Source organism: Barbus barbus, assembly GCF_936440315.1.
Source record: "Barbus barbus genome assembly, chromosome: 39".
NCBI classification, from domain to species: domain Eukaryota; kingdom Metazoa; phylum Chordata; class Actinopteri; order Cypriniformes; family Cyprinidae; genus Barbus; species Barbus barbus.
Genome location: NC_136717.1, coordinates 14,593,775 through 14,605,817, shown reverse-complemented (window position 1 = coordinate 14,605,817; position 12,043 = coordinate 14,593,775). Strand labels below are relative to the sequence as shown.

The following is a 12,043-nucleotide window of genomic DNA, read 5'->3' as shown; positions in this document are numbered from 1 at the left end:
GTGTGCAAAAATGGACCTACTTCAGCAGTGAAACAACATCTACACCAAAAGCTCCTGTGGGCTAGGCTTAGACTATATCAGCTTCTACAAAACTGACTAACTAGCCTACCTCAAAATTTCACAAAATGGAAATATTCTGAAAATGTGAATAAAAGAAATTAGGGGCAGAACCTGCCCTAAATCTAACAATGGCACATGATTAATTTGATGTTAGACATTATTCTGCTATTATTCAGTTAATCTGAAACGGCTTCAAAGAACTAAATTCACCTTGATTGTTCTGGCAGAAAGGCTCTGCACTGATGATAGAGCCCACACATACACAGAGATGCACACTAATACAGTTAAAGCTCATGCTTTGAGACACAATCCATCAGACAGTGATAAAGTATGGAAAGACGGTTGCAAAACTGGTTGGCACAGGCTACTCTCTGTGTCTGCGAAGCAAATTATTTTTGCATATATACTTACAGGTAATAGGCTTTGTGATGTAGGCAGTAGGGTTTTTTTCTGCAGAATTATTCTCTGTACTTCGTAGACCTCTTCCCTCATCTCAACAGATTTGTTGGTGTGTCGCGCGGAAGTCATCTGCGGATTTTATTTTTATCCACTTCACGAGTGGACGCGTCTGAGCGCAGCTGATCACTGCAACAAGATCTCTAAACTTCAGCTGCTCATCACATGCAGGATGAGAGGATACTTACTGGGAATACTTGTACTTTTGAAATACTGCATTTGCGGTGATGTGGTGAACTTTGATGGAGACATCAAGGATTTTGTAGTTGGTAACAGTAAGTTATTTGTTCTTACTGAACATCGACTACATCAGATGAGACACGATCTGCATGAGGAGAAGAGGAAAGACATCACTAATGCTACTCACCATAACAGAGTCAACATTCTGGTGCCTTTTGACACCAACGGCACCCTGATAACGTGTGGGACTTTTGAAGATGGATATTGTGAAGTTCTTGATATAAATGACATTACAAACAGTATTTACAATGAAACTACTTTATTGGTAGGACCGCGACAAAATGGAAAATCTGTTGCCTTCATAAGCGGTAGGTACCTTTTGGTTGGGAAAAAGGATGAGGATGCAAAAGCTCAGGATAACAGGTATTCTGTTGTTAGCTTGCTGAGCACTTTACAAAATCAATCAGGAGGGATTTTCTCAAGAACAGCAGAATCATCAGAGGCCTTCATTCAGAGCACAGTGAGAGATGTGGAGTTTGTTGATGGATTCCAGAGAGTTTCGCCCTCAGAATCCTATTTATTTCTCAACGCAAAGACTGACTCTGAGAGGAAAGTGCTCGTCCTGTGGATGAACAGCTCTAAAGGGAAAAAGTCGGATATTATCAAATCTCTACAGGCTGCAACGATACGATGCTGCAGTGATAAAGTTCGTCCAGTGCTCGTCGCCTCCACCGTTATTCCCTCAGTGAACGGTGTTATTTGGGCAGGTGCGTTCAGTGCGCAGAATCAGCAGGATCCGGAGAACAGCGCTCTGGCTCTGTACGACATCAGCAACGTTCAAGGACAAGTGAAGGGCTTCTGCGCTAATGGAGAAAAGCCATGTGGATCTGAGGTCGGAAATTGCATTCATACACGTAAAAAAAAAAAAAAGTATTTCACCTTATTGATGTTGCATGATAAACATAGTTGTACTATTCACTACAATCATATAAAGTTGAATTATGTTGTTTGTGTTTCAGAGAGGTAGTGAACTTCAGCCGCTCTCTGTGTTGTTCAAGTACAGCTCAATATCAGCAGTGGCAGCAGATAGAAATGGATCCTGGATTGTGCTGTTCATAGGAACCAGTGATGGACAACTCATAAAGGTCTCCTTCACCTCTCTCTCATACACAAATACCTTTGTTTTCACTAGACTCAGTCATTTCTGAATAGCCTACCTAACAACCACGTTCACTAGCTCTAAGTCAGGGGTACTGAAGTTCAGAGGCCAAGTGGGCCGCATTTAAATTACATAGGATGTGAAGGGCCACAAATTACAATTTGCACCATCAGACTTTATTAAAGACAATATTTGCAGATTTACTGATTTATAAATAGCCTACAGTTTATTACTTATCTAAGTCTTGCTTGTCCTTGTCCTATTTAAAATGAGACTGAGCATGAATATATATATATATAGCTATATATATATATATATATATATATTTATTTATTTTTAATCTGGAACAAAAAATTGGATTAAATGATTGTTTTGCTATATTGAACAGAGTATTAAACTCAAAATGCTAAAACTAAAAACATTCTTGTGCAAACATAGTTCACAAAGTACTTTAGAAAGAAGTATTTTTCATATTTATATTAACTAGGCTATATTATCAATATTTTATTTTTAAAATAGATATCAATATTCTCCCACCATGATTGTGAAAAATAGACAACTAAACAAAATAACATATAATTTACTAGAGTTTCTAGAAAAAATTGCTGCTGTCTATTTTAAAATGCAATATTCATCGAATTGTTGAAAAAAAAGGCTGACATATGAATCCTGTCATTTATGAAGAAGATTGCGTGGGTGATTCAGTATACGACAGTAAACATACGACGCGACAATATATGGTTGAACCGTGTTCTTCAAGCCATCTCTGGTATTTTCATAATAAAGTATATTTATAATCCAATGATAATCGACATTGCCTTTACCGTATAAAATATATTATCTGCCTCATTCTGTGACAAAAACCGCACATCAGCTCACAACAAGAAGTTATTTCAAACACTCGACTGCTGTTGTGGAGTAAAATCATGTCCTCATGTTGTTGGACAACGCTTCTCTTTTAAGTTAGTTGGTGGTTAGTTACAGCGCTTGCAGAGATCGAACAGCTTTTACTACTGCGATTATATAGGCTACATTTAATTAAAAATGACGCGGGCCGCCTGTTGAGTTCCCCTGCTCTAAGTGTTATGTTGTTTGATTCTGCATTTGAAATGCTACAGCGGCCATAATTTATCTTTTGTATTTCTGTTCTATTTGATTTCTTTAGCTAGAGTTGGATGAGAAATTCACACCAGGCTGTCCAACAGTGCTGTACAAATCTGATGATGAACAAGCAGTGCTTCCCAGAATGCCCTTTGATCCAGTAGATTTCAAACATATCTACATTGCTCTGAAGAAACAGGTGAGATTTAAAACTGTCAACATGGAAAATATTTTTTAATTGCTTACTCCCTAAAAGTTGTACAAGAGGACAACTCAGTGAAACCATTTATTCATACAACAAATCTTCAGACTAATTTTGCAAAACGGCAAGCACATCATGTAATTTACACTTAATTTAAAATTGTAAAACAAACTTTTTACAGAATACTATAGATCTTGTGTTTAATTTGGGAAACAAATAAAAAAATGCCATCCTTATTTACTGAATACCTATGATCATGTGTGAAAATATGTATTCATCATATGTTCGCTTAGAATATTAAATATTTACTCAGGTCAAGTCACTTTATTTCTACACTTTCAGAAAAAAAGGTTCAAAAGCAGTCACTGTGGCGATACCTTTTCAAATGGTACATTTATATCTTTTAGGTATCTTTAAGTTACCAATATGAACAATTATCAGGTGTACCTATTGAAAAGTGACAGCTTTTGTACCTTTTTTGCTGAAAGTGTGTAACGATTCCTACAATAGAGATTGTTTCAAAGCAGCAGAAACAAATTCAAATTGACAAACTCCTGTGTGTTCCACTGCACACTGAACAAGCAAAAGACACAAGATAGTATCATATCCGTCTGCTCGTCTTGTATATGGCTAATCATTTGATGTTTGTGTGTAGAGTTACTGTGCTAAAACAATTTTTGTTAAAACAATTTTGAAAGAATTATTCCCTTTTGCAAGAGAGTATAATGTTTTGCATGTTCTGTGCATTTTGTGGTTTTGTGTGTAGAGTTCAGAGAAAGTAATTTTTTTCTTTCTGCTCATGTTTTTGATGTAGTTAAGAAGAGTGTCTGTGGTTCCATGTGCTAAATACAGCACTCTGAAAGACTGCAGAGCTGCTCTGGATCCTCTCTGTGGCTGGTGTGTGAACACACTGAGGTCAGATTGATATCTGTTGCAAGTAAAAAAGAATTTAATGTGCTAGCCAGTTTTTAAAAAAATCGATAACCATCCTTGCATGACAACCCTAAATGATATATTTCTGCTTGTCTAGATGCTCCACCCAAGATGAATGTTCGAAATCGTCATGGGTGTTCACCCCAAAAGACTCCCTTCAGGAACTACTGGTTTCTTTTCAGGTTTGGGCAGAGAAACCTTTCAGCAAGGTATTGTAATATTAGCTTCAAATAAAAATATCTTCAATGCACTGAAAACACATCTGCAATTTCTATTGACCAGTCAATGCCCACTCCTACAGATTACTCTACATCTTTCCTTGAGTCTGGAGAGCACAGAAAATCCCACCTTCTCATGCACCTTCACCACAGGAAGTGTGAAGCTGTGTGACGGGTCTGATCTGGATGCAGTTTTCCCAAACTGCTACTGTAGTTTTTCTAACCAGCTACTATCTATTGGAGGTTGGTTCTCTATCAGTGCAGTGGATTGGTGTTGTGTGCTTTGTATTCAATGTGCACACGTACCACACTTAAAGCAAGATTTTATTGTCCTCAGTACAATCCAGCCACTTTATTTTCCCTGGCTATCTAAATATATTTACAAATATGATATGTGTGCATTGATGGCTATCGATTTCATTTATAAATATCTTACTGTTGCATCAAAAGCACCTATAGTCTTTAAATGCATGCAGCTGACATGCATAACAGCAGCATTTGAATGGAAAAAGAGCACAGTTTTACAAGCCTCTGACACCACAGCACATATTTAAACAGACAGAGCAGAGTTTGCCATGGCATTAATAGACAGAGAAACATCATCAGCTGACAAAACGGTCATTTTCTCATACTGTATGCGTTCAAACTACTAATAAGCCCAAATTCTGAAACAGAAACAACGTCAGAAGCATCTTACCTGGGCTAAAGAGAAAAAGAACTGGACTGATGCTCAGTGGCCCAAAGTCCTCTTTTCAGATGAAAGTAAATTTTGCATTTCATTTGGAAATCAAGGTCCCAGAGTCTGGAGGAAGAGTGGAGAGGCACAGAATCCATGTTACTTGAAGTCCAGTGTGAAGTTTCCACAGTCAGTGATGATTTGGGCTGCCATGTCATCTGCTGGTGTTGGTCCACTGTGTTTTCTGAAGTCCACAGTCAACGCAGCCATCTACCAGGAAATTTTAGAGCACTTCATACTTCCTTCTGCTTACAAACTTTATGGAGATACTGATTTGATTTGTACCTTTGGCCCACACTGCCAAAGGTACCAAAAGCTGGCTCAATGACCATGGTGTTACTGTGCTTGATTGGCCAGCACACTCGCCTGACCTGAACCCCATAGAGAATCTATGGGGTATCGTCAAGAGGAAGATGAGAGACACCAGACTCAACAATGCAGATGATCTGAAGGCCGCTATCAAAGCAACCTGGGCTTCCATTACACCTGAGCAGTGCCACAGGCTGATTGCCTCCATGCCACGCCGCATTGATGCAGTAATTCATGCAAAAGGAGGCCCAACCAAGTATTGAGTGCATAGAAATGAACATACTTTTCAGAAGCCTGACATTTCTGTATAAAATATCCTTTCTTTATTGATCTTATGTAATATTCAAATTTTCTGAGACGCTGAATTTTGGGTTTTCATTATCTGTAAGCCATAATCATCCAAATTTCAAGAAATAAAGGCTTGAAATATTTCACTCTACGTGTAATGAATCTATATAATATATTGGGTTTCACTTTCTGAAATGAGTGACAAAAATATTGACCCATTTCATGATATTCGATTTTTTTTCCGATGTACCTGTACTCCCTAAAAAAATCAAGCAGTGACTCCCAAAATCTATAAGATTTCTTGAAAAAACTAGCTTAAAGTCACTTATACTGTAAGTGAACTTGACAACTCTGCTGCTATTATCTTAAAAATAATAGGAAGCAAACGAGTACAAGCGAATACTAAATAGCAGGAATAAAGTGTAAATACCCAACAGAGAACTCATAAATCAGCAATACATTACTTATGATGACAACATACTGTATATGTAACTTCCATCTAATTGAACTACTGATCAGTAATGCACAACTGAGGTTTTACCTTTGACATTTAGGACTATGATTTCTCACACAGGGACTAGTAACATTGATTCAATAATATGAGTGTGTCTGTATGTTGTAGGGAGGAAATTATTTATAAATTATGTGACCACAGAGCATGTCTACAAAACTGTTATTTCCTTTCAATCTCTCAGCAATCGTAACCATGGTAGTAAACGTCATGACACATCATAAAAGTTTTCTTTTTTTTTTCATTCTCCTAAAGCGAAATCTAAGCAAAATAAATTAGGCAAATTTGAACTAATAGAATATAGCTGTATGCAATGTAAGCCACATTGGAAGTCTGCTAAATGCAAAAATGCATCAATGTGAGAAATCCTGATAAGACTGTCTGGGTTTATTTTGTACTAATGACTATTTGTATCCAGAAAGCCATGTAATAAACTTTTTAAAAATCATTACTTTTTTATAATCCATTCAGGTTTAAACATCTCAGCTGAAGTGGCTGTTGGGGATCAGAAAATCACAGAGAGGCTGGTGCTGAAAGACTGCCTGAATATCAAAGATAATTCACCAAGTGCTTCTTATACACAGTAAGAAATGCAGAGCCTAAAAGTAAATAAATTATTAATTAAAAAAATTCCATGAAGTGGTTTAACACATTTCAGGTGTGTGTTGGCATCACAACGTAACATTAAATATATGCAGGTGCGTTCGTTGTATCTCAGCTGGGTGTCACTGGTCCTCTTCCTCTCAGCGTTGTGAATGGGCACATGAACGTGGACCAAAGTTAAACATACAGGTGAGACAAGGTGTAACCTACAATCCACTAATTCAGTATATGTGTACTGGGAAATAGTATAACCTTCATAAAGTGTAAAGAGATATACTTTTTAATCTCATAAAGAGATTAATTTATTGTTGATATCTAAAATATCATTGCACTGGCTGAAGAAAACTTAGGAAGTAAACAAACCACTCTTTCTCCTCTCTTTAGGATGCATGTAATGATGTGCTCTATGAGACGAAATATGAAGTAAGTGTCATACCGAGTACTGAGGATTTTACCAAAGGAAGTACAAAAGGTCATTTTAAATGTACGTTTAAATTTTTTTCGCTGCATCTTACATATTCACCAATTGGTATCCTGTAGGAACCGGAAATTCTCTCTCTGGAGCCGAGCAAGGCTTCTTTCCATGGCAGAAACAATGTTTTACTAAGAGGAAGGAACCTGGAATCTGTCACTAAAATCCGTGTTCAAGGGGATCTGGAGTGCATTCCTAAAGAGTGAGACTGTGTGTTTGTTTAGTGGTATATATGAATGTGTGTAGATTCAGATAAATGATACTGTATATCTGGACATGAATGTTTCTCTTCAGATCTCCAGTGCTGGATCGCTCCAGTGACACTTTAAGGTTCCACATTCCTCCCAGTGCAACTAAAGGAACAGTGAAAGTGTGTGTTGTTACTCCTGACGACCGTTGTCATGGTAACAGCATCATCACTTACAGTTCTCAGCCCAGCTGCACAGGAATACAGCCCACAGTCACCTGGAGTAGGTCAGACAGCTTCCACACACATACATGTGCTTTTCTATCATTGTTGGGACTTTTTATTGACAGTTTTTTTCATGATGGTTTTTGTTAATCAGATATATATAGATTTTCATTAAGACATTTGTAGTATGATTAATAAGTAAACATTTTTTACTATCCTGTCTCCAAAATGTACAATTTAAATTTCATTTAAATATTGCATATTATTTCATATATTACTTATTATATAATATCTGACTTATTATTATTTATAATATTATTACTATTATTTATTTACATATATTATTTTATACCATATATTACTGATTTGGCTCCTCCCTGATTCTGATGTCTGCTTTTTGATTAAATTGTCTAAAATGTCTCTTCAGTGGTGGAAGGAAGATTCATGTTCAGGGGAGCAATCTGGAAGTTGTGGAGTCAGTTATTATCCGCCCCTTTGATAAAGTGCTGAAAACACAATACAATACAAGCTCAGGGGTAAGATGTGTGCTTATTACTTCTACATTAGGCTAAAAATGAGCTTTACCCGAAAAGGGATCCAGTGTAGCAGCTAACAGCACTGATTCTGACATATGGACATCAACAGTCAAACAGCCCACTTTCAGATGAGTTCTAGTTTGGCATATTGTTTAATTACTTTGCTAGTATAATTTTTAAATGTACTTCATTGACTGTTGGTGCTTAATAATTCCAACAAGACATTGTTTATTCTTTTCACAGATTACATGTAGCTTCACTCTGTACATGTCACACAATATATTAGTTATATTATCATTGTCTCTCTTTCTCAGGACATGTGGTTTCATTCCCACCCTTATGATGGTGGAGGTCAGTTTAGATTGTTGTTGAATGTTGGGAACACCACTGTGGACTGTGGGTATTTGTCGTATGAGTATGATCCAGAATTCTCTGGATTCACCACCTTACAGGTGGCCAGTGATCTACAGGTGAACATTAAGGTGAGTTTAACATTAGTGTACAGTCTGCATGCGTGGGTATTAAAAAATCTCAGTAAATATTATTATTTTGAGCAGTCAGGGTTTCTGACCATCAGCATGTGAAACTTACAACCTCCAAACCATGCCACACTCTCTGCTTCTCAGAAAACATTAGATATGTTGAATTTGAGAATAAGCGAGGTGACGGTGACGGGTCTACAGGGAGATCAGCAGTATCCGTGTGTTCTGGAGAAGATTGAGTCCAATGCTGTTATCTGTAAGATTAAAGGAGAATCAGGAGCCATCATTGCAGTGGACTCACTCACTGTAAGTTTTCTTGTAAGTAATCTTGGTCATCTTTATGAGATGTTTTATGAGTAGAACATTTCTTTTATTGTCATTTCAGATCAACATTGGGGAATTTTCTATCTTCCTAAGTGGAGAAAGACCACCATATTTGCCAATTTTTTTAATAGTATTTTTTTTTATATTCTTTTTTCTTCTCTTTTACATTTTGCTATTAATTTTTCTGTTCAATGGCCACTGCAACGGCCACTGGTGAATACAAAAAATAATTAAATAAACGTTTTTGCATGATAATTTCAAAGGCCTATTCAGATTATTACTGGTAGTGTGATGGTCTGGGGCTGTTTTGCTGCTTCAGGACCTGGAAGACTTGCTGTGATAAATGGAACCATGAATTCTGCTGTCTACCAAAAAATCCTGAAGGACAATGTCCGGCCATCTGTTCGTGACCTCAAGCTGAATCGAACTTGGTTTCTGCAGCAGGACAATGATCCAAAACACACCAGCAAATCCACCTCTGAATGGCTGAAGAAAAACAAAATGAAGACTTTGGAGTGGCCTAGTCAAGTCCTGACCTGAATCCTATTGAGATGCTGTGGCATTAAAAAGGCGGTTCATGCTCGAAATCCCTCCAATGTGGCTGAATTCCAACAATTCTGCCAAGATGAGTGGGCCAAAATTCCTCCACAGCGCTGTAACAGACTCATTGCAGTTGTTGCTGCTAAGGGTGGCCCAACCAGTTATTAGGTTTAGGGGGCAAGCACTTTTTCACACAGGGCCATGTGGGTTTGGATTTAGTTTTCCCTTCATAATAAAAAACTTCGTTCAAAAACCGTATGTTGTGTTTACTTGTGTTATCTTTGATTAATATTTAAATTTGTTTGATGATCTGAAACATTAAAGTGTGACAAACATGCAAAAAAATCAGGAAGGGGGCCAACACTTTTTCACACCACTGGGACTGTCCTTCACCATTATGGAGAGTGTCACGACACATGCACGTGCTGCTGCTGAGGTAGAACTCGCAGTACTCCCCATAATGGATGGAACGAGGAGGAGACAAATTATTATAAAATGATTGTGAAAGTTATTTTTGTTTTCTTTGGACACAACAAGTATTCTCGTAGCTTCATAAAACTACATTTGAACCACTGATGTCACATGTCTATGCAGAGTCAGAAAGCTCTCGGTGTTCATCAGAAATATCTTAATTTTTGTTCCGAAGATGAATGAAAGACTTACGGGTTTGGACTGACATGAGGGTGAGTAATTAATGACAGAATTTTCATTTTTGGGTGCGAGTGCAAAAATAAATAAAATAAAACATATTCTAAACTGTCCTTATTCATATACACTTTAATAAACCAATAATAATGTTTTTATTATTATATTCTTTTGCAATAATTTTTGCAATAGGACAGTATAGACTTACAAGAAGCAAAGTGGTAGAGAGAGACTTGAACTCAAGTTGCCTGAAGCACAATTGTGGTACATGCTAGCATGATGTCCACAAGGCCATAGGCTTCAACTATAATGCTTTTTTTTATGATTTTTGAGCTGTCAAGATGGATTTTTGACTGATTTTTTTTTTCATGGGTGCCACGTCATGCTATTCCTGTACACAGAGAAAAGTAGCTGTGGCTGTAGGTAGTGTGAAGCTGAAATTTTGTTGTCACAACCAACAAGAAAAAAATTATCATGGATCATTCAAAAAGTCAAAACCTATGGTGAATAAAGACAATTTGATTTAATTGTTCATCTGTGTAGACAAGCAGAGCTGAAGCACAACAATAGCATGCAGTTTTATTTCTTAACAACTACATTGTGAAAATTTGATTCCTTATATCATGACTGCTTTTAATAATTATATTTAAAGCTTCACATGTTTTAGAGTCATAATTTCATTGTCTCTCTTTCTCAGGATGTATGGTTTCAGTCACCTCCTTATGACGGCCGTGGTCTGTTTATATTGGTGTTAAATGTTGGGAATGCCACTGAGGACGATAGGTATTTGTTCTTTGAGTCTGATCCAAAATTCACTTGATTCATGGTAAACAATCTACGGGTGAACATTCAGGTAAAAAAAAACAAAAACAAAACTACTTTAATGAGCAAGATCTGCCCCTCAGAATTTGAGCTGGCAACTGTGGACTAATTATTCTTGTGGATCTCTCTTTCTCAAAAAGAAGTAAACTCAGGAACTGGAGGAAGCTCGGAAATGGTTTGCGGGAATCAAGCGGATTCTGGAGAAGACTCTGGGTCTAGAATGGACTCGGGAGCAGATTCAATGTCTAAACCCATCTTTGTACAATGCTCAGGAGCTGAAGCCATGACTAGACTAAGGTCAGGGGCTAGAGCGAACAATGAACTTTGTTCCGAGGCTGAAGCAGACACAAGACTGAGATCAGGAGTGGAAACGGACATTAGGCTGTGGTCAGGGGCTGGAATCATCTCTAAGCTAGAGAGCGCTGAGACTGCGTGGCTTGAGAGTGCTGAGGCTGTGTGGCTTGGGAGTGCTGAGACTACGTGGCTTGAGAGCGCTGAGGCTGTGTGGCTTGGGAGCGCTGAGGCTGTGTGGCTTGAGAGCGCTGAGACTGCATGGTTTGGGAGCACTGATGCTGCGTCGTTTGGGAGAACTGAGACTGCGTGGCTTGGGAGTGCTGAGGCTGTGTGGCTTGAGAGCGCTGAGGTTGTGTGGCTTGAGAGCGCTGAGACTGCGTGGCTTGGGAGCGCTGAGGCTGTGTGGCTTGAGAGCGCTGAGACTGCGTGGCTTGAGAGCACTGAGACTGCGTGGCTTGAGAGCGCTGAGACTGCGTGGCTTGAGAGCACTGAGGCTGTGTGGCTTGAGAGCGCTGAGACTGCATGGCTTGGGAGCACTGAGACTGGGTCGCTAGTGAGTGTAGAGTCTGCATTGCTTGGGAGCGTAGAGTTCCAGCGGTGGATCCTCCAAGTTGGATGCCAGTCTCGAATGCCTTGGGACTGATTTTGTGTTTCCAGACATGGTAGACATGACAGGACGAGACTCTGTAATGGCGGCCATTCTGTGGAAAGTCTCTGGGCTAGCAGCCATTTTGCATACAGTCTGTGAGCTGGCACCAAT

General features: G+C 38.4%; 1 protein-coding gene across 1 annotated transcript; it reads left to right on the top strand.

Moving 5' to 3' along the window:
- Positions 1-688: 688 nt before the first annotated feature.
- LOC306859004 (plexin-C1-like) lies at positions 689-10,987 on the top strand (the record flags this gene model as incomplete). The annotated part of the gene is made up of 15 exons (XM_079399817.1): positions 689-1,588; positions 1,722-1,841; positions 3,021-3,155; positions 3,973-4,073; positions 4,189-4,300; positions 4,393-4,552; positions 6,625-6,736; positions 6,852-6,945; positions 7,141-7,179; positions 7,297-7,430; positions 7,523-7,702; positions 8,068-8,176; positions 8,491-8,658; positions 8,803-8,964; positions 10,865-10,987. The coding sequence occupies 15 exons, from the start codon at positions 689-691 to the stop codon at positions 10,985-10,987; spliced, it is 2,649 nt and encodes an 882-aa protein (XP_079255943.1).
- Positions 10,988-12,043: the final 1,056 nt, after the last annotated feature.